Raw genomic sequence first — 22841 nt, 5'->3', positions numbered from 1 at the left:
GGTCAGGATTCTAGAAACGATCCTGGGTAACACATTGTCCTCTCTACGTGTTTTGTGGTATCGAATACCTTTCCATATAGAGATTTGTAAGATGCTCGAATCTCTTGTCTCTGGGCATTGCTTCTGGAAGTGATCAGATCCAAAATGGCTTCCTTGTCACTGCCTGTGGTAGACAAGAACATAGGTCACCAGAGCATACGAGCACCTTTCTAGCTATACAGTCAAATGTACAGTATTTAAGCAGCACTGTGCAGACATATAGGAGCATAATAAACAGGCATATAAAGTAGGAGCATAATAGGATCAGCCCCATATTTACATCTACCCACCAAGCCCTTCCATATAGGATCAGCCCCATATCTACCCACCAAGGCCTTTCATATAGGATCAGCCCCATATTTACATCTACCCACCAAGGCCTTTTATATAGGATCAGCCCCATATTTACATCTACCCACCAAGGCCTTTCATATAGGATCAGCCCCATATCTACCCACCAAGGCCTTTCATATAGGATCAGCCCCATATTTACTCACCAAAGCCTTTCATTGCATTGTACAGGGCCTCTGCATCACTGTTGGCATCAAAGCCAGGGTCATCAAAAACGGTGCCTCTGAATCCCTATAAGAGATATGACAGTGCTCATTAACTTGCATTATCTATCACAACTGATTATATACTCTCAAACATGACAATCTTATGAAATTCAAATGTCCTGAAGGAAACAAAAGTAAGTGGTTCTACTCTCTAGAGAAACTGGTTCCAAATGTCGGGCTTTCAAAACAGGCACCTACAAGAGATACTGTAGGGGACACTGACCTCTCACACATGCAGATATGCAGATTCTGTGATGTTAAAGGACAAATCCGGTCATTTTTCACATAGATCTCCGCTACACTCTGGGGGCATGAACATGGGGGCTCACATACATGCAGCCAGAGTGTAGCGCTGTAGCTGCTTTAGCTGTTGGAGCTAACAACTCGAGCTGGTAAAACCGATTGTTTTCTTTTTTTTTTGTACCGACAGTACTAGCTGACCTCAAAAAAACGGAGATCTATGTGAAAAAAAATGCTGGGATTTCTCCTTTAATTAAACTGTATTTTATTGCAGATATTCTGCCCACACATGCATTGTTTACTGGCCTTCTCCAGAATCTCCTCTGCAGTTTAATATCAAGACATGTGTGAACCTCACAGAGTTAAAGTTAGACACCAAACAAAGATAGATAAATAGATAGATACTTTATTGATCCCCAAGGGGAAATTCAAGATGTCCCCTGCGCATTAGACAGTGGCTCCATACAGCCATGTTTGAGACTGGGAGGGAGAGGGAGAGGGAGAGGGAGAGAGAGAGAAAGAGATAGAGAGAGAGAAAGAGAGAGAGAAAGACAGACAGAGAGGGGGCAGGGTCTGAGAGACTGTGGAGGGCAGTCTGGAAGGCCTGCATGAGAACTGACAGACAGACAGCTGACACCTGTCTCCGTCGGCTACAGATGCCCTAGCGTTGTGTTTATGTATGAGAGAGAGAAAGAAAGAGAGAGAGAGAAAGAGAGAGAGAGAGAGAGAGAGAGAGAAACAGAGACAGACAGGGAGAGAGAGAGAGAGAGAGAGAGAGAGAGATAATGCAGTGAAATAAACATGAAGTGACAGAGAGGGAGAGCTCGAGAGGAATGGTCAGACGACAGCCTTCCCCTCGCGTGTTACATAACCAGTACATACATTTACTGTATGTCATGGAGTCTGTGTGTGTGTGTGTGTGTGTGTGTGTGTGGGGGCAGTGTTTGAGGGGGGAAAGAAGTAAAGTGCATGAGCATATGTGGTTGTGTGTGTGTGTGTGTGTGTGTGTGTGTGTGTGTGTGTGTGTGTGTGTGTGTGTTGGGAGGTGGGGTTAAATGGTGTCACCTTACTAGCATAACTCCCCCTCTTTGTTCAGTAACTTCAGCAGGGCTTCTGAGACTGAGCAACATACCCGCAACCTACTACGCAACCTACTACGCAACCTATGGGGCCTCTGTTCCATTCACTCTCTCCTGTCCCTGTCCCCACATTACTGCATACAGGCACACAGCCATACAGGCACACAGCCTGCTCCCCACATTACTGCATACAGGCACACAGCCAACGTCCTCCTTAACAGGCCTTCCTGCACATGCTCAGATGCTCACCAGGGCGACCATCACTCAGGAGGACAGCTGTAAGGCTGAACAACGCCCCGGCAACAGGCCCCTAGCAACTGGCATAACTCAAAGTAAACATTTGGAAGGATCACTGTACATAAAGATGCATATGCAGGGCGTAACACTATGAAACTGTTAAAATAGGGGAACTGATTTATCATAACAGATGTTACTCATGTTTGCATTTCTGTTTTTCAACATGAAAACGAACATCAACATTACATTATTTCTCATTTCTGTTTCGTTTCATCGGCCCTGACAATCATTGGACACCACATCTTATTACAAAACTATGAAACATAGTTTGTTTTGTTCAAGTGCTAACCTTCTTTTACTCTGAATTCCTTTGTTAAGTCTTATTATTAGTTTCTCTTAACTTCTCTTCTGCTGGTTTAGGCCTACATTTAAATCCCATCCCATTACAATGAGGACTTATCATTTTACGTGAGTCTCACTGCCCTAGGTCATAGCCCTAGGTCATAACCCTGAAGTATTGATATCCTACACTTCTTACTGGACAATGAGTGGACGACAGCCCCCTGTGCCTCACAATGGCCTCTTCTCCCTCGTTGTTGTGTACGCTCTCCACACACCATGATTATTTAATGACATGTCATACAGTATACTATAGCTCCCTCATCCTTGGCATTGCTGTGTCACGTCATGTGTGGCAGTGGGTCTGTTGAGGGGAGGGGGAAGGAAACTCTCACCATGGTCGCTTGATCTGAAGTTGTTGTCCGGGAATGATGTGCTGCTCTTGATCCTGGAAAGAGAGTGGAGAGTTTTCTAAAAACCGGATGTTTTTTTCCATGTAATAATCAACAGTTCATTAAAATGAAGTCTGCCTCTGCCTTAATATGCACAAACATAAAGGGGATAGCCGAGAGGTCATTGCAAGTTATTTGAACTGTGTGATCTAGTTTCTGTCCATTCAGCCAACTGTTTGACATGTTCCACAAAGGAATGCTATGCTACTAAGACTAACAAGCATTGCAATGAAGTGAGACAGAAATGTAGCCCACTCAATCTACTCCCAAGCAAGCATGTGTCTGTATCATCTGCATGCCCACACGAAGCAGGCCTGTGTTAGTTAAAGAACAGCATTTCCATCTCTGCCCCACTCCTGACCCACACTCAGTCATCCCAAGATGACACGTTAGTGGAAAGCAACGTTGGCCACAAGCCTCGCCATCCAAAACCACGTCCACGTTACTCGACATTTTAGGAACTCCCGCCCGAAGTCTCACACTACTCTCTTTCACACCGGCAATTTCAGCATGGAACAAATTAAGGCTTATTTAATAAGGACTCAAATTTACTTTTCCCAAAAGTTCAATCCTCGTGCTGTCCACATTATGTGGCTGTGTGTAACGTTCCAGTCTAAAGCCCTATTTGCAACCAACCATAGAGAGAAATGTAGCACTAGTATGAACTAGTATGAAAAACCAATGTATAGCCTCTGTGCAGCTCTTTCAGTCACCTGGTCTATTTCTAGTCTGAATATCACTTGGTATGTGCAAGCAACACATCCAAAAAAACATTACTTTGAACTGATCTAAAGGCACAGAAGGTCAGGATTGTCTTAGGCCAACATGGACAGTAAGTGAAAGTGATATTAAAACAAAGGCATACATATCAGACTGCAGCAGATGCAGCAGCATCACACAGAGAAACATGACTTAAGACTGAAACTGAAATGTACTCTACAAACTGTGATTTGTGACACAATGACTGAATGATTGAATAAAGAATGACACAAAACATGCCCTCAACTTTTAGAAAAGTATTTTCAGCCTTATTTTTGGACAGCTGGGTCTGTGCAGAGAACGTGCCGGTTGTGGGGTGAAGGACTTCTCTGCCACACCCAATGCTGATCTCAGGAGATCTAGACCCCTTTTCTTTCCTATTAAATCAACAGCAGTACAATGTAGCACATCTTGCTTTAATAGCAACTGCCCTGCCACTATACCATCAAAAAGTCAGTCATAACAATGACATGATTTCATTCTCTATTAAGTCTAAAATGTATCAAAAAGGGTTTATATTTGTTAACAAAATTACAACTTTAACAAGGCTACAGAGTATGTTTAGCATTTCCAAAGCTAGACCACATTTTGACATGGGCTACTGTACATTTTATAACCTCTGCATACATTGTTAAAATCACGACTTCAAATAAGAACATTACAGAAGTAGGTTACATGTAAAACATCGCGACATATATTCCTACCTTTTTAACTTTTTGCGTCTCAGAAGACACAGCTTATAACGGTCTGGTCTGCCCTTACTCCTTGCAGCTGAGAATATCCACGGGGATATCAGTGGTTCGCCGGTAGGTGTCTGACGTAATAAATGCGGTGGACGTTGCGTTGCGTCCACCCTATGCTTACCAGTTTATGGTCTCTCGCAAGCAGCGTTACTTACCAGACGAACTCGTGGGCTAATAATGATAGAGAATCATGTGCTGAATTATCACCTTTTTAACCGGAACCTGTGAAGGTTATGCTTATGCCATGATGGAAGCTCCCTCTCAGCACTTCTGCGTTGCTCGCTGAGCACTCTGGAGACTGTAGCCTAGTCCAGAATGGATTTTTGCTGTCACAGTCGGGTTGTGCTTCTGCTCAAAAGGCTGCTGAATTATCTCAGACTTATGATAGTGCATTATTTATTAGTAATGAAAATAATTATTTAAGACGCTCTTTAGCTATATGACAGCTCAAGTAACCGGATAGCCTCAATTATATTCTTTTAATCAACATCTTATATGAAATAATGCATTGGCTGTATAGGCCTACTAAGTTGCATCTCTATTCAGAGCTAGTCCTACTGCTTTAATTAAGTTACAGTATCAGCTGGTCTTTTTTATTTTTAAGAAATAAAATAATGAATATTATTGTTAATTAAAATAATTATTAATGTGATGTGAGGTTCCCCAAATAACTTAATAAATAAACTATTAGGGTTAACTGTTGATAAAAATCACATCACATCAATTAACAACTGCATAAAAATAAGCAAATCTAACCTCTGAATTTCTTTTCAAAGTGCACCAGATTAATGCATTTAAATGTTAAAATATACACAACGGTGACACCCCTGGTACAAATCAATATGGGGGCTTTTTTAATTTTTGACACAGAGGTGACCAAGAAACTAGCAATTCTTGTCCAAAAAAGTATTGCTACACCACGATACTCAATATGTTGTCCCAACGATGAGTCATTTCCCCCCATTGCACCGGCGCTGGATTTCAAGGTTCCCCCACCTGCCAAATCCCACTTTAACCACTACGTGTATGTGTGTGTGTGTGTGTGTGTGTGTGTGTGTGTGTGTGTGTGTGTGTGTGTGTGTGTGTGTGTTTGAGTCTGTCACCATGAACCTCGGAGGTCTGTGTGTTTACAGAGACAGGCCTCTTTGAGGGTGAAAGCCTTGATGACTAAAACAGTTAGTCTGGGACAGAGCAGAACTGAGAGCAGGCGTGTGATCTGAGAGCAGGAGTGTGATCTGAGAGCAGGAGTCTGATCTGAGAGGTAGAGAGCAGGAGTGTGATCTGAGAGCAGGAGTGTGAGAGGTAGTGGGTGTTGGAGGAGTGTGTGGGCGAGTTGCAGTGAGGAAGGGTCGCATGCTTGCTTTGGCATGACCGCCAGTAATGGCACTATTTCTGTCCCACAGAGCAGCCATTCCGGTAAGGCGGTGAGGAATGTTGAACTGGAGCTGTGTGAGTGTGTGTGCATGCGAGCGCGTGTGTGTTTGTATGTGTGTGTGTGTGTGTGAGAGAGAAAAAGAAAGAGAGAGAGAGCCTACAGATAGTTCAAACATGACTATATTCCAAAGCCAATGACCACAACTTCCAGATATGGCAGTTTGTACTTTATTTGGAGTTCACCCACTTGCTAGTACTCTTAACACTACCGTCATTTCTGTTCACAATGCATAAAAATATGAGCATGAGTCATTGTGGTGTTATGATAATACAAGTATGAGTTCACAAGTTTAGCACACATTCAAATAAAATAGCCCAAGGTAAAGATATGAATTAGGAGTACGTCTCCCTGAGCTCTGAATAAAAAAAAAATGCTATAATTACAAGTTACACTAGTCACACTATGATACAACAGAGTTCAAACATTCATTGTCATTTGGCAGTTGCTTCCAAGGAACCCTCTGATGTCATGTCTCAGGACTTCATGTATGGGACAGAGGAAAGGTTGTTCTACTTCGCCCTCTACTGTTGCAAGATACAATTACACTCTTACATAAAATCAACAAAAATCTTTGCTTTGTTTCTTGTCTTACACATTTTACATCCAAAATACACAACCACACAATTAGCACGACTGACAACCAAAGACAGATTTATGCCTCTATGACTTCTCCTGACAGGTTGTGAGATGGCGTTCTTCATTCTACTGTAATGCATTTTTGACATTCAGCATGAGATTTGCTTCCACAGATTTCCCCCTGTGCTTGGCTTTTCAATAATGACCACATTATGGGCCCAACTGAAAAGTGGAGTGAGAAAGGCTACTTTGTCGCTAATTCCCCAGAGTGGGAGGGTCAAACAGGCCACTCTTGTATATATTGTCGTAAAAATCACTTCGCCGTATCAGAGTAAACTGGAGGGAATATATTTCCCCAGATCTACAGCTGCCAGCGCTGTTGCAATTAGTTATTTTGGAATGCACAAAAAGGTAAGAGCAAGAAATATTTATTTATTTAGGCTACAAACAGTTGATGTTTTATCAGCATGCAAAAGTGCCTTCACACATGTTTCTGTTATAAGTTAAACTGAAATATTTTCATTAAAAAATACCTTCAAGATATCAGTGTTATTATTAAAGATCTGACACATATTTCAGCAAGCAGATAATATCCCAATTTCCTGTTGCAACCTGAATTTTTGTGTGAACTCTTCAGAAAATATTTCACTATGTTCATGATACACTAGACACGTCTTTTTAGCTGGGGTGAAATAGCTTGCAAAGGCGCCCCTGTGACTGTGAAAAATGCCCCATGCCCGTACATCTATGAGAGTTGTGAGGTGGGGCGGCCTGTGGATCTGATGCCCGGAGTGGAGGGTGCATGGCGGGGGCCAGATGCCAGGGAGGATTAGGGGAGATGGAGAGCCACACAAATCCCTTGATGGGAGACTGGGCCGGAGGGAGGGAGGCAACTCATAAGGGTCTGAAGGAGAGTGCTGGCTCACCACAACTAAAACCTGAAACCATTCCATCTGTTTCTTTCTATCTCTCTCTCTGTTTCTCTTTCCATCTTTTTCTATATCTCCACTGTCTCTTCCTTCCCCACTCCCTCTCTTTCTTTAACTCTTTCCATCGCTGTTTGTGTCTGCTCTTTGTCTCTCTGTGAATTCTCTCTCTCTCTCTCTTCCTGTCTTTCTCTCCTCTTGAAGAGGTCTGTTTACAGGACCATCCCCTGCCTCAGATCCTACTGCATGCTGGCTGAGTTGAGAGGAGGTTAAGTGCGTAGGCGGTTTGGTGAATCCCATCCCTGCAGTAAACACAAAGTTAGAAAGCCAACAGACAGACAAACCGCTCCGTTATTGTGAACAGACAGCTGTGCTTCAAATGCCAGCACATACTGTGGTCATGGAAAGTGAATGTTTGCCTGGTATTTTCTCACTTCATATTGTAGGAAATCAAATGTCATTAAAGATGTTAATATGTGAATATTAGCATAATTAAATAGGCCTACAAGGGCTTAAAACAACACGCCTCATTGAGAGGCCTATCAGTTCAATTGACCATTTCCATACCATTGCTCATACAAAAACATTTTTGAAATGCAAACACAATACAAATACAACATTCAAACCACGTACACATGCACAATATTTGCATATGTTCTACTTTGTACAGCAGCTTTCTTATCACAGCTTATGGTCATGTACCCTTGTATTGCCGTTCCTGGGCTGTAGGGTATCTACAAAGTCAAATATCACGTGTGCTTCAAATACTATACTGTATATCTCTCGTGTGATTTTATCTTGAGAGAGAGATTATCAGAGCTGAACATGGCCCCTGCTTTATTTAAGGATTAAACTACCAATCTCAGCAAATGGCCCTTGAAGTGAACTTAAAGAAAGTGATTTGCATGTATTGTGCATCTGTACGCGCACTGTATCTAAAGCACGTTATTAATCTCTGCAAAAAGAATCTTATTTAATCATAAGTCTATTTTTTGTGCCTGCACAATATTATATTTCTCCTTACATCTATTCTCTTCTCAATAAGGAGCAAAAAGACTTGAAAAAAAAAAGACCCTTTGGAATGTCCCTGAGTATACGATCTGACCAAACTTAAGAACATGCAGTACCTGATATAGAGTGAGTATGTTAGAATGACTTTGATCTTGCCAAAGGTAGTTTAAAAAGTGTTAAATAAAAAGTCTTAAAGTGAAATTAATTGACATACGTTTTAACTTTTGTGTGTTTGTTCAAAATGTGGAGTACTCTGTGTTGACCGGTGTTATTGTGGAGGTAGCAGGTGTAAAAGGGGAAAAAAAAACTTCATCAGCATATATGATATCAGTCAAATTGATAGAAGTGTTTACACATGAACAGGATTAAAAAAAGAAACGTGTGATTCAAGGAATAATGACCACTGCCAATTTTCTCCTCACAAGAATCCCGTCTGCCGAGCGAAAACTAGAAGAGGTAAGCACTGCTGCACGCTTCTAAAGTTTTATTTGTGATTTTGAATCGCACTGCCAAATGAATAGGAAAAATATGCTGAAACAGATTTCTTTTGACAAAATGCCTTAACATAGATTTAAATCAATTCAAAGTGTCCTGTTGCTTATAGTATCCTTACATGTGGACTAAATATAGATCAAGTAGAACCAGTGCATTATCAGAAAATGCTAGATTGGCACCAGATAAATCATACACTGCAAAAACTGATATCTGCTATTTATCTAATAAAATATAACCAAGTGTTAAAAACAAGCTGGTATTGTTTTCAGTATCAAGAGACTTACCTACCGCTTTCTCATGAAATCATTTGACTTAATTTAAGAAAAGTTTGACATCTCATCCTGAAAACAAGCAAATTTGTCTGCCAGTGTGTTGAGTAAATTTGTCTTGATAAGACTCTTTAAAATAAGTCAAAGTCTTCTGAAATTAAGTCAAAATGCTCTTTCGAGAGAGGGCTAGGTAAGTCTTCTCTTACTAAAAACAATACCAAATAGATTTGTTTGATCTTACTGTAATATAAGATTAATAACGGTTAGATTTCATTTTGTTGCAGTGTAATCCCAATCCCCTTAACATACAGTATATGTTACCAAATCTATAACTTAATGTTATTCTTCTTGCCATCAACATGATTGCTAATGCTGTGTATTTTAGTATGTTCTACCTTATTGACCTCTATGGTGCTTAACTTATAAATTCTGCTCTCATTGCCCATTTCATTATTGCTCTGAATTTCTTGTGTAGTTGCATAGTAATTCTTGAGTAAGGCCAATTCCAAACCAAACTAGTCACCCAAGCTGTTTTCAGGAATTGTAATAATTTCTAAAGTTGATTACTTTCTGAAATGCATTCAGAGATAACTTTCCCTCTCTCTTTTTTTTTTTTGTTCTCTCCCTCCCCTTCTCTCCCTCTCTCTGTGTCTTTCCCACTCTCACTCTTTCTCTATCTCTCTGGTCTCTTTCTCACCCTCTCTCCTACTCCCTCTCTCTCACCCTCCATCCCTCCATCTTCCTCTTTCTTTCCCTCCCTCTCTCCTTCTCTGCCTCTCTCACCCTCCCTCTCTCCTTCTCCCTCTCTCCTTCTCTGCCTCTCTCACCTCCCTCTCTCCTTCTCCCTCTCTCTCACCCTCCATCCCTCCATCTTCCTCTTTCTTTCCCTCCCTCTCTCCTACTCCCTCTCTCTCACCCTCCATCCCTCCATCTTCCTCTCTCACCCTCCCTCTCTCCTACTCCCTCTCTCTCACCCTCCCTCTCTCCTACTCCCTCTTTCTTCTCCTCCCTCTCTCATTCTCTGCCTCTCTCACCCTCCCTCTCTCCTTCTCCCTCTGTCTTCTTCCTCTCTTCCTCTCTCAGCATGTCGGGTCAGAAGGCGCGCTCTTTTCTCCAGGGCTTGTCCCGAAGGAAGCCCCTGGAGCCCGAGGGCGAGGTCTCCACCTTCCACCGTTGCCTGGCAACACTGGACCTGGTGGCGCTGGGCGTGGGCAGTACGCTGGGCGCCGGCGTCTATGTGCTGTCTGGCGAGGTGGCGCGTACCCAGTCGGGGCCCAGCATCATCATCTCCTTCTTTATCGCCGCGCTGGCGTCCATTTTCGCCGGCCTGTGCTACTCGGAGTTCGGCTCGCGCGTGCCCAAGACGGGATCAGCGTACCTGTACAGCTACGTGACCGTGGGAGAGGTGTGGGCCTTCATCACCGGCTGGAACCTGCTGCTGTCCTACGTCATAGGCAAGAGCCCACTCTTATCACTGCAGTAAATATAAAAAATACCAATATACAGAATATACTACAATCTGATAAATGTTACATTAGGGACAACCTACTGGTTAGCGCTTCAGACTTATAACCAGAGGGTTGCCGGTTCGAACCCCGACCAGTAGGCACGGCTGAAGTGCCCTTGAGAAAGGCATCTAACCCCTCACTGCTCCCCGAGCGCCGCTGTAGCAGGTAGCTCACTGCTCTGGGTTAGTGTGTGCTTCACCTCACTGTGTGCTCACTGTGTGCTGAGTGTGTTTCATTAATTCACTGATTGGGATAAATGCAGAGACCAAATTTCCCTCACAGGATCAAAAGAGTATATATACTTATACTTAATATATCATGAGGTCATTATAGGCTACATAACGTAGATACATTAAGTCATTTTAGACATATAGTACATGTTATTACCGTATATGTTGAAATACATGAAAATAAATATTTTAACTTTTACTGTCAACTGTCAAGTAAAGAATATCCATGATGCAATTGTAAATGGATAGAAACCCTTTTGGAGGCTTGAGAGTTTGGACGTTTTATGCTTAATCGATTGTAACTCTTTAGATGGCTCGAGTGTTTGAAGGTTTTGTTCTTTCGTTGTCCTATGATTGGTCATCAAGGCACATCAAGTGTGGCCCGAGCCTGGAGTGGCACGTTTGACGACATGATTGGAAACGTAATGGTCAACTACTTCAGTAAGCACGCAGCCATGGGACTGCCCGGGCTGGCCCCCTACCCTGACGTGTTCGCAGCGGCCCTCATCATGCTGCTGGCAGGTAATGTGTTTAGTTCATTACGGGGGGTTTGCTTATCACGGCAAGTGCATATTAGTCAGCAACCACTTGCTAAACATAGAGTTGATCTGAAGTTTTATTTGCTCTTTTTTGTATATGATACTACAGTGTATAACACTACCACACATGAATTCATTTTCAAACACAACAAAAAATGTAATATTGTTTTCAGTTTTCAAATGATATGTCAGGTAAGATCATAAATGTGATTTAAATCCAATTGCTGCATCATCATAATATCTTTTTTATTCATAGGTCACAATGCTTTTTAATCTCATTCTCAGGTCTCCTTGCTTATGGTGTGAAGGAATCAACAACAGTCAATAAGATATTCACCCTTGTGAACATACTGGTGCTGGTCTTTGTCATAATATCTGGCTTCATCAAAGGAAAAATTGATAACTGGTACATCACAGAGGAAATGCTACAGAACGTTACAGCTCAGCTTGAGTAAGTTTATGAATTAATGTTGATGGTGATTGATACGGGCTCCTGTCTTGTCTTGTCATACATGGGGTGTTTTCCATCAACATTATGATTCATTCCAACGCCTCTCTACAGTAACCTGACATCGTCGGTCAATGTGACGAGCGTATATGGAGTGGGCGGGTTCTTCCCCTTTGGTTTCGAAGGAACACTGGCAGGGGCTGCCACCTGCTTCTATGCCTTTGTGGGTTTCGACTGCATTGCGACCACAGGTAATATTATCTATTAAAACAGTTTGAGTTGAAGTGACCCTCTGCAGGACGTCTAATAAATAGCTACTGCAGTGGCTGCAGTGTGGTAACAACTGTTGTGTATTTACCACAAGGGTGTATCATAAATGCATGAATATTTACACATTTGCTTTTTCATGTGTCACTCCATGTCACTTTATAGAGAGAATATTTCCTGAGTTTGGTTCCGAAACGCTATATCTCCATTTTTAAAAACGTTAACAAGTCATGTTATTTAATTGTGTATTTCAGGTAATATCAATAAAATTGCAGTTGTGTTGTTTTTATTGAGTAAAGATAAATAAAATAACCATACCCAATTACAGTTCTACTGAAATTACTTGGAAAGCAAAATGTAAAAACATTATTATGAAAATCCATTCAAATGGAGGGTATACTGTAGGGTTTTTGAACCAAACTCTTCTATGACTGTGTTATGTAATGTACATGAGCACCTCTACTACATGTGTGGATGGTTGTGTAGATAGTTACAATGCTATGTTTAACATCCACAATGTCCAGAATCCAAATGAAAATGACTTAATTTACAGTCGTGGCCTACTGGTTAGGGCTTAAGGCTTGTAACCAGAGGGTTGCCGGTTTGATCCCCGACCAGTAGGAACGGCTGAAATGCCCTTGAGCAAGGCACCTAACCCCTCACTGCTCCACGAGGGCCGCTGTAGCAAGGCAGCTCACTGCTCCATGTTAGTGTGTGCTTCACCTCACTGTGTGCTCACTGTGTGCTCTGTGTGTTCACTAATTCACGGATGGGATAAATGCAGAGACCAGATTCCCTGTATACGCAAGTATACTTGGCCAAGAAACCTGATTTACATTTACATCCAAATATAAATGATTTAATTTGGCACATTCATGCTATGGCAGGTACTTAATACCCTGTCTCTTGGTCATGGAGTGATCTGCTACTGCCTCAGTCCTGCAACATGTTCTTCTGCATATAAAAAACACATGAGGTAGTTTAATAAGTAGTTTATAAGAAAGTCATTGGATAATAAATTCTTGAGTGTGTTGTGCATGTTACACATGTAAATTATGTTGAATATGTTACACATGCCCAGTGTGTTGCCTATGTTCTGTTATGTTTGTTGAATGAGTGAACTAAGCTCATTGGCCACACCTGCGTTCCTCCTGTGCGTCCGCAGGTGAGGAGGTCAAGAACCCCCAGAAGTCCATCCCGCTGGGCATCGTGGGCTCGCTGCTCATCTGCTTCCTGGCGTACTGCGGCGTGTCGGCCGCCCTCACCCTCATGATGCCCTACTACCTGCTCGACCTCCACAGCCCGCTGCCCGTGGCCTTCACATACATCGGCTGGGGGGCAGCCAAGTACGTGGTGGCCGTGGGCTCCCTGTGTGCCCTGTCCACCAGGTGAGACTAAAATAATTATTGCAAGATCGGATTATAATTTTGATGAGATTACATGCTTGTATGTATATGTGAGTGTATGTATGTTTGTATGTGTGTGTATGTGTATGTGTATGTGTGTGTGTGTGTGTGTGTGTATGTGTGCGTGTATGTGCATGTGTGTGTGCATATGTGTGTGTGTGTGTGTGTGTGTGTGTGTGTGTGTGTGTGCGCAGGTGCAGTCGCAGGCGTGTCTAGTAATGCTTGGCGTCTGTGTGTGTGTGTGTGTGTGTGTGTGTGTGTGTGAGTATATCTGTCAGTCTACCTGTCTTTGTAAGGCTCTTGTCAGTGGATGTGTCAGACGATACTTCATCACTTCATTCCCAGCACATATATTTTCAACATGACAGGCAATAAGTCATAATGTGAGGCATAATACATGTGTCAACACACGAGGCCATGCACAGAGAGGGAACTTATTCATCAGAGGGTCCCCCAAAGAATAGCAGGAAATGCATTCAAAGTTTAGAGTTATATTGCATGTGTCATACTGCCTGTCTGTTGTTTGACCTTGCAGTCTCCTCGGCTCTATGTTCCCGATGCCTCGCGTGCTCTTCGCCATGGCCCGAGATGGCCTGATGTTCAAGGCCCTGCGTAAGGTCAACGTTCGCCAGAGTCCTGCGGTGGCTACTATCTCCTCTGGCACTGTGGCAGGTATAATACAAAACAACACACAGAATAATAATATAATAAAAATGCCTGGAGTAACTCTTTAAATTAGATATTACTTGTTACAGTGTAAAGACACTACATGTAGCGAGAGAAACATGACTGATTAGTGTTAAGGACTACATGTATGTACCTAAACTTAATCTTTACCTAAATCTTGACTTTAACTATTGTTTTATGAAATATTAGTGTGCTTCTTTGTGGTATGATACATTGCACTGTATCTGTCTGTGTCATACAAAATGCACTGTATTCCAATAAGTAAATAACTCGGTCTGTGTCATACAAAATGCACTGTATCTGAGAATGGTTTTCCCACATCTCTCCCCCTGAAGCGAAAGCTCAGAAGACTTATTTCATTTCCCAGTGGTGAGATCAGTTCTGATGAGAACTCTTTGTTCTGCAGCGCGGCGCACATTTCCATCTCCACATCTCACCTCCGTCCCCTCCAGACCCACGCTCCTCCGTCCCCTTGCGCCCACCACCCTGTCACAAGCTTGATGTATTTGTGTGATCTATCGCAAGAGCTCAGCGAAAACTGCATGTTTCTCTCTTTTTTCTCCCCACCACCAGCAATAATGGCCCTTTTATTTGACCTGAAAGCCTTGGTTGATATGATGTCTATCGGGACCCTGTTCGCCTACACACTCGTGGCCATTTGCATTCTCATACTCCGGTTTGTACCTTGTCTGACTCAACCCTACCACTGCGCGGTTACGTATATAAATAGGCATCGGCTTTGACACTCACATCTGATGCATTAAAATTCAACGTTTTTTCCCCCCCTATCCCTATCTCTCTCTTCTCTCCCTACTACCTTGCCAAGGTACCAAGAGAGTACTTCTGAGGAGAATCTCTTTCACACATCCCCGACCCCCACGTTCGCTTTCCTGAAACCTCCATCCTACCCAACAAGGGAAACTTCAAAAACAGTCACAACATGCACCATATTTGCTGGTATGAATCCAACTCTAATGATTGTGTAACACTTAGAACTTAGGCTGGAACAGTATTTGCATAGTAAAATGCATAGTATGTAATTACATTTTAAACGGTGTACAGTAAACTGCTGATTTTATCCGGTAGTATGTCTAGAGAGCATTGTCGATTTCTTTCTGTGTTGTGATATATACAAATACTAGACAATAATGTGTCAAAATAATATTGTGTTTTGCTATTTATATGTTATATATATACGCAATAAATATATTTTTACTCAAAGTTCCTGAATGTAGAACCACATCGAGACACCTCCTCATGGCCTTCATCTTTTGCTTGTTTTGTCTTGACACACACACACACACACACACACACACACACACACGGCAGTTGTGGTGGTGGTCATCCTGAGTGTGTTCATGATGAAGGCCATCCAGCCGCTGCTGCAGTGCGAGGTGTGGAGCCTGGTGTGTCTGTCGGTCATCCTGGCCGTGCTCATCCTCATCATCCTCATCATCTGGAGGCAGCCGCAGAATGCCACCCGCGCTCCCTTCATGGTGAGGGCCTGACCAGACCAGTCCAGACCATTCTCTCTCTTTCTCTTTCTCTCTCTCTCTCCACCATGTCTCTCTCTCTCTCTCTCTCTCCACCATGTCTCTCTCTCTCTCTCTCTCTCTCTCTCTCTCTCTCTCTCTCTCTCAGGGGCCAGGCCTGCATGCATGTAATAAGCCCCCTGGTCTGTTGAGTGGAGGGAGGGAAATTATGGGCTTGCTGAAATGATTCTGAAAGAGCTCTTGGCAGCTGGGGGACACACCCAGGCCAAGAGCGAAAGAGAGATTTTGAGAGAGAGAGAGAGAGATTTTGAGAGAGAGAGAGAGACAGAGAGACAGAGAGAGAGAGAGAGAGAGATTTTGAGAGAGAGAGAGTGAGAGATTTTGAGAGAGAGTGACAGAGAGAGAGGAGAGAGAGAGAGAGAGAGCAGGCATAAAAGTAGAATAGTATGCCTCACATGATGAAAGCTCAAAGAATGTGCTGAATTGTGATTTAGTTTTACGGATTCCATTTAGTTTTTCAGCCCCAATGCAAATTCATCTTGTAGCCTCGTGTTGTCTCCCCAAGATTCCGCTACACCAGAACTCATCCATGAATTATGTTTATCTCTTTGGCAGGGGTGGACAGTACAATACTGTAATTAAAGTTTACTTGAGTATTCATATTTTTGGAAACTTTTTTGGTGACTTTTACCAGGAGTTTCTATACTTGACTTGACTCAAGTAAAGGAATTGTCCACCTCTGCTCCTCGGTGCACAGGTCCCCTTCCTGCCCTTGCTTCCCGTGGTGAGCGTGTTCATCAACATCTATCTGATGGTCCAGCTAGGAGGGGACACCTGGATCCGCTATGCCGTGTGGATGGCAGTGGGTAAGTCAGGAGAGCCTCAATCAACAAGGCCAGCAGCAGACACACACACACGCACACACACCATTTATAGCACCCTGTCGAGTCCATGGCTCAGGTCAAGGCATACACATGCACACATTGAATAACTAGTGTACTCTTCAAATTGTTGTTCACAGTGTGTGTGTGTGTGTGTGTGTGTGTGTGTGTCGGTGTTAAAAAGTATGATTATGATTATGGATGAAAATGGTATAATAGAGACCTTGGGCCCTAATTTGAATGATGGGCAAAGCACAAACTCGTAAAGTCATAACTTGATAACTAAGCAAAATCAGTTTGCAAATATAAAATATAATGCCATGGGCAAGGCCTTAACTGCAGGTCAGTGCTCCCATATGTCATATGATGGCTATAGCTTCTTCTACTGTAGCTATAAGTTCTTGCTCTAACTTTGCTTGTTGATAAACTTTGCTCTTTGCCTACCATGTGTGTGTGTGTGTGTGTGTGTGTGTGTGTGTGTGTGTGTGTGTGTGTGTGTGTGTGTGTGTGTGTGTGTGTGTGTGTGTGTGTGTGTGTGTGTGTGTGTGTGTGTGCAGGGCTGCTCATCTACTTTGGGTATGGGGTCCGTCACAGCGTCCAGAAACAGAGACTGCTCAACAGCCAGGTCAATATCGAGACCATCGAGGACAAAACTGAGAAAGATGGAGCCAAAGTGGAGAGTTCAACATAACCCTCAGGAACCAGGAAGCTTGTCCGCATGTCAAGGGCTCACACTAAGTGACACTGCTGGGTGCCAGTGGTGTGTGTGTGTGTGTGTAATACTTTAACACTGGGCAAGAGGAATGTGAGTGTGTGTGTGCGAATATGTCTCTGAAACACTATAATTGAAGAGGGCTTCCTATTGTCTTTATAGGTCTATTTTATACTCTTTATATTCTTTTTATAAGTACGCCTTTAATCAAGTGTTTATTTTAAATCCAAATGATGATGCAAGACCAGAGAATAGTGTAGTGAGTTGTATGTGATGTAGCCCGGAGCAGAGCAGAAGTGGTTGGCACATGTTTACATTTCATATGGTGGGTGTGGCCACTTACTTCTGAGCCAAACCATAATGACTAATTGACTGCTCTATAGCAGAAAAAGTAGATATTTAAATATAACCAAGACAAGGATCAAATAGAAACAAACATAATCATGAAATCTATGTTGCCAAACGTTGAGTATATTGTGGCATTTTACAGACTTTATATAACGATTAATATTAAGTACTGCTCAAATAAACTGTAAATAAAGAAATAACTCCTGAGCTGGTCTCAAGTGTGTTTGTACTTCACTAGTACCATTACAGTCAAGGCCCCAGCATGGTCATACACTCTGCTTTGTTACCCTTGAGTAAGCTGTCAAGAAGCGAGGCTTATTACGGTCTTAGTGGCCCAAACACAGACCAAACAATGTCTCCATTCACACTGGCTTACCTGTGCCGCATTAACTACAGATTACTACCCCAGGCGAGGCTTGGCTCCTCTCAAAACTGGGTCACTGCACTGTATAGACTTTCTCAGTAGTATGGTGCACAAACTCGATGCCCTCGCAAGCTTGCTCTCGTCTGAGGAGGGTTCTGATGTTATGTAAATATCTCTTAATGAGTCTTACATAACCAGAGGGAATAATTACAGCAGAGCAGTAAGTGTGTTTATCACACACACACAATGTTGTGCTGTATAGAAGAAGTCAGTGGCAATGACCCACTTTCTTTTTTATTTTGGGGGTCTCTTGGTAGCATTACACAGCACAGCAAATGATGCCAACTTACAGTAAGTGTATGTAGTACTATTTACACTGCAGTAGTATTATGTCTTGAGCGTTTTTGGATGTGTCTGCGCCTCCTGTTGAGGACCTCAAAGTGGGCTGCATGAGGAACTCTTGTTCAGCAGCTAAATAAACATTATTTGACACTACAAGTAGGGGGCCTGCCCCTGCAGGCTGCTGATTGGCCAAAATGCTGTTGAAAGGGTCCATTGAGTTGGACAGGAGGAATTTAGGGTGTCCATGCCAGTCTCCCGACAGGAATTTGCGTGAGTCTTGTAAACAGCTGACCACTCGCTTTGCACACACCTCCCCACTGGTCTCTCGCCTTTCCTCCCTCTCTCTCTCTTTCTTTCTCTCCCTTTCTTTATTTCTCTCTCTCTCTCTCCCTCCTCTCTGTATCTCCCCCTCCATCCCATTGCCCTCTTTCTCACTGAGCTGCCATTGAACTTCTCTCCCGTTAATCTCTTGCACGCGGTACGTCCAGGGTGGAACTTAATTCGGTAGCGATGAAGTGGCGGCTGCTGTTAGGTGCCTTGCTCATCTCCTTGCTCACCATTCAGTTTGGTAAGTCTCTTTCCTCCTCTGCCCATATTGTCTTGTTTACAACTGTCTGCTGGAGATAGAGAGGCTGTTCCTCTTGCCTGACGATTTCAAAATACATATGGAACTAAGGACTTTGAGTATTTGAGTGTTTTATTCTAGACTTACTATGCATGCTCAATAGTTTTATATTAAAACATTGTGTAACGTTGCAAAAAGAAGTAAACAAATAAAGCTGAAAAACTCTCTTTTGGCCTCTGTTGCCGCCTCTAATATCCTCGTGCCTCCCCCTGTGCCTGAAGGACATTGCCAAAACGAGGACAAGGATGCGAAGAGCGCCACAGAGAAGAAACCCAAAGGCAAGGCCCGGGCAGGGAAAGGAGCTGGGAAGAAGACCAAAACGGCCACGGCGAAACCCAAACTCAGGGCCGCCACACAGGCCCCCTCGGCACCTCAGGGGACGCGACTGACCCAGGTGGTGAACAAGGGCAAGTTCCAGAGGGTGGGGGGCAGCCTGAGCGTGCCTGCGGGAGAGACCCTGGAGCTGCGCTGCAAAGGCAACCCTGTCCAGTGGGGGGTGCCCTACTACCTGGAGGAGGAGGATGCTGGGAGACTCAAGTAAGTCTTACCAATCAATTGCCATGTCAGTGATGCAGACAGTACATGTTAATGGTGAAAATGAAGTGTTGTCATATCCTCAATTAGTCTCTGAATAGACTTAATGGATATTAATATCCTAAATTCAAATATGATTTCAATGAGACAGCAATGAAAATATTTACCAGTATTCAAATCCTCTAGTCCTAATTTCCATCTAAATCATATTCAAATTGTAATTCCCTGTCACACAGACTTGATTTTGAATTGTTCAGTTGTAAAAGAAAAACCTTCCTGCAAATCTCTATTCTATTCTATAAAAAATCCAACAGAATGGTTCAACACGATCGTTATGGCACACTGACCTTAGCCAACGCAACTGGAGCGGACACGGGCGAGTACACCTGCTATCCCATGTACTGCGAGGACACAGACTGCCGCAAAGAGTACGACAAAGCCGTCAAGGTCTTCATCTTTTTCCCTGGTAAGCCTCTCTGACTTTATAATGGCACCATGAAAGAGGGTGATATACTCAAGCTTTGATGCTTGTAGTAAGTTTATAATATGTTTACATAAAAATAAAAAAATTTAAAGTAAAAACTAAACAAGGGAAGTATCTCTATTTTGGGTTCCAAGAACAACCACAAATGCTTTAATGCTGTAATTGGAAAATCTGCAACAACAAAATGGACTGACAGTCTGAACAACAGTCTTCAGATTCTGCATAACAGACCAGCGAGACTGTATCACCCTACCTCATCTCCCACAGATCCCCAGGAGCTGTTCGTGCCGTCCTCGGACTACTACGAGGTCATCCAGCTGCGCACCAACTGGCCCACCGTGCTGCCCTGCCAGGTGACCAACCCGCTGGCCAAGGTGACGCTGCACCGCGAGTTCCCCCCAGAGGAGGTGCGGGTGGACGGCACAGAGATCTCGTTCGACGTCAAGCGCGGCTTCACCATCCACCGGCCGAAGCAGCACCACGCCGGGTCCCTGTACTGCATGGCCAGCATGGGCAGTCTCCGCCAGAGCTCCACCAAGTACATGCTCATCTACGTGAACTGTAAGGACTCGCTCAACAGGCTCCTACCGCCCAGGCTTGCTTGGGCTTTTTCTAATCCAATAAAATGCACTGACAGCCAACATCATTCTTTTACAAAAAAAAAATTGTATAATTACAATGTAATGACTTGATAACTGTACCATTTAACTGTAACTTTAGATCGTAATAACATAATATCTCATTCAATATCTGTACAGTGTAATATCTCTATTAATACCTTAATTATACACACACATAAACACACACACACACACACACACACACACACATACACATAAACACACACACACCACACCCACACACACCCACGAACGCACGCCACACACACACACACACACACACACACACACTCAAAGCACTTGTATTATCATTATTATCTATTGCTGCCATGTTGAAGAGCCAAAACCGAAGATTATTACTCTCTCATATGAGTATAATGAGACTCTCAGAGACAAATTGAGTAATTCCAACTGTAATACAGGATCCACCCTCTATCTTTTTCTTGCTTTTCTCCCAGATCCTGCAGCGCCACCCGTCCCGGTCATCCAGACCTCCTCCAGCTCCGTATCCGTGGGGTCAAACCTGCAGGTCACGTGCACCGTGGTCGGAGAACAGGATGTTGTTGTGGAGTTCACCTGGGAGTATCCAGGACAGCAGGTACTTCACCAAACAATAAGAGAGATGCTCTCCTTGCTACATACTAACCTGAAATGCACTGAAAAGTGACCCTGAACCCAATACTGATTAGTCTGGTAGTGAAGACGTGTACTTGCAATGTAAGTGCACTTTAATGACTTGAGACGTCGCCCACTCCTTTAACAAGGGTTGAAGTTTAAGCCCTTCGCCCAAGGTAAAGTCTGTAAAATGCCTGTATTTTTCCTCTGTCAGATCGGCCGACCCCTCTACACCCAGGACAGTATAGAGCCGGCCAATAACATAGGTCGCCTGCGGCAGCGATCCCAGTCCATCCTTATGGTGGACGAGGTGAGGGTCGTGGACCAAGGCACCTACACCTGCACCGCCCAAAACCTGGAGGGCTCACGTTCCACCTCCACCACAGTGAAGGTGGTGCCTAAAAAGCTGTGAGGGAACATGAGGGAGGATGCGATTCAAGTGGAAACTCTTCACCTGATTCTAGTAGTGCTTGCCAACCACTATATGTGTTACTTTAGTGCCTGTCCAGCATCCTGCGTGTGCTATACTGCAGACCAGCTCCTCAGTAGCTCTCTGTTGATAGGATCAGATTTGGCAGGCATCATAAAGCATCAAAAATAGAAAGCATATGAGTTCTAATGCTTCTGATTCTGTCATAGGAATGCATCCATAATATGATGTATGAATATGTTTAATCATCACCTATTGTTTGAGCGTGCTGAGCGGGGGTGCTACCATGCTTCCTACATACAGTGGGAGTGTTTTCAGAGTGGGTTAACACCAGGTTATGTAATCCAAAGGTAGTTAGGTTCTTTTTTAGTCATGTGAGGGGAAAAGGCAGTGTTTTGAAAAAACTTTTGTCAGTTATTACCTGAAACACAAGGTGTCTTCTCGAAACAGTTGGGATTTTTTATATATATATATATATAAACAGTTGGGATTTTTATATATATGTAAACAATCCCACACTCCCATGCAATCCCTAAAACAAATATGCATAAAGAAAAGCATATTTGTTTTAGGGATTGCATGGGAGTGTGGGATTGTCTTGTTTTCTATGATTTTTTACATGATTAGTTTCCATTTCCTAATAAAATATTTACAAACATATCCAAATATCATGTACTTGGACAGTCCGCTTTTTTTTCTTTCCTGTTATTGTGGACTCATGTAGGCTATTGCCAAAACTAATAGTGCAAAAAGAGTTATTTATTTTGATTACTCTATCTGCTCATTTGTGGTGAATTTTCAAATAAGGAGTACGGAATAATTACATACTCACAGCAGCAGGGGGCATCACTTGAGAACGTGGCAGAAACGGCATACTTGACAGAATCCCATTAAATCATCAAAGACGCGCGTAGAATGTGAAGACGTTTATAGCAAACTGCAGCATTACGCATGCAGACCACGTGAAAAGCCAACTTTACTTTTAGCTGAAATTGGATGGCTGATTTGTTGGCACTCATAGACTGTTTACCAATGCAATTAATTAGACGGTGCAAATGTATGTCGTTTTTGGATCTAATCTTGAATAATTCATGCGCTCTCTCTCTCACACACACACACACACATACACGAACACACATACGCATCCTATC

At 43.1% G+C, this 22841-nt stretch overlaps 3 protein-coding genes across 12 annotated transcripts in view; 2 read left to right on the top strand and 1 right to left on the bottom strand.

The window, feature by feature from the left end:
- Positions 1-4671, bottom strand: part of anxa6 (annexin A6) — a 19367-nt gene extending 14696 nt beyond the window's left edge. For 2 of the 6 annotated variants that reach the window (XM_048231562.1, XM_048231566.1), the window contains exons 1-4: positions 4407-4609; positions 2887-2939; positions 537-621; positions 69-163 (exon numbers count right to left, since the gene is read on the bottom strand). In XM_048231562.1, the coding sequence (XP_048087519.1) occupies positions 69-163; positions 537-621; positions 2887-2889 (183 nt within the window). In that variant the 5' untranslated portion in view covers positions 2890-2939; positions 4407-4609. Of the gene's footprint in view, positions 1-68; positions 164-536; positions 622-2886; positions 2940-3949; positions 4080-4406; positions 4610-4652 lie in introns of those variants that run through there. The other 4 variants (XM_048231563.1, XM_048231564.1, XM_048231567.1 and 1 more) reach the window with 4 other exon arrangements.
- Positions 4672-6794: 2123 nt separating this feature from the next.
- Positions 6795-17883, top strand: LOC125286927 (cationic amino acid transporter 2-like). Of its 5 annotated transcripts, XM_048232268.1 has the most exons (15): positions 6795-6867; positions 7587-7655; positions 8438-8519; positions 8819-8849; positions 10241-10611; positions 11262-11417; positions 11720-11885; positions 11997-12133; positions 13315-13537; positions 14091-14227; positions 14816-14918; positions 15069-15199; positions 15572-15738; positions 16493-16601; positions 17174-17883. In XM_048232268.1, exons 5-15 carry the CDS (start codon positions 10242-10244, stop codon positions 17305-17307), a joined length of 1833 nt encoding a protein of 610 aa, XP_048088225.1. In that variant the 5' UTR covers positions 6795-6867; positions 7587-7655; positions 8438-8519; positions 8819-8849; position 10241; the 3' UTR covers positions 17308-17883. The 5 variants fall into 5 exon arrangements, with proteins under 5 accessions (XP_048088225.1, XP_048088229.1, XP_048088227.1 ...); XM_048232272.1 differs by lacking the exons at positions 16493-16601; positions 17174-17883 and adding an exon at positions 16430-16473; XM_048232270.1 differs by lacking the exon at positions 6795-6867 and having other exon boundaries at positions 7654-7671; positions 8428-8519.
- Positions 17884-18549: 666 nt separating this feature from the next.
- LOC125286928 (platelet-derived growth factor receptor-like protein) lies at positions 18550-22216 on the top strand. Its single transcript, XM_048232273.1, has 6 exons — positions 18550-18950; positions 19229-19544; positions 19856-20007; positions 20293-20586; positions 21104-21243; positions 21475-22216. Exons 1-6 carry the CDS (start codon positions 18893-18895, stop codon positions 21670-21672), a joined length of 1158 nt encoding a protein of 385 aa, XP_048088230.1. The 5' UTR covers positions 18550-18892; the 3' UTR covers positions 21673-22216.
- The last annotated feature ends 625 nt before the right edge of the window (positions 22217-22841 follow it).

Source organism: Alosa alosa, chromosome 21 (assembly GCF_017589495.1).
Source record: "Alosa alosa isolate M-15738 ecotype Scorff River chromosome 21, AALO_Geno_1.1, whole genome shotgun sequence".
Taxonomy (NCBI): domain Eukaryota; kingdom Metazoa; phylum Chordata; class Actinopteri; order Clupeiformes; family Clupeidae; genus Alosa; species Alosa alosa.
The sequence above is the reverse complement of the archived record's forward strand: the minus strand, read 5'-3'. Positions and strand labels throughout refer to the sequence as shown.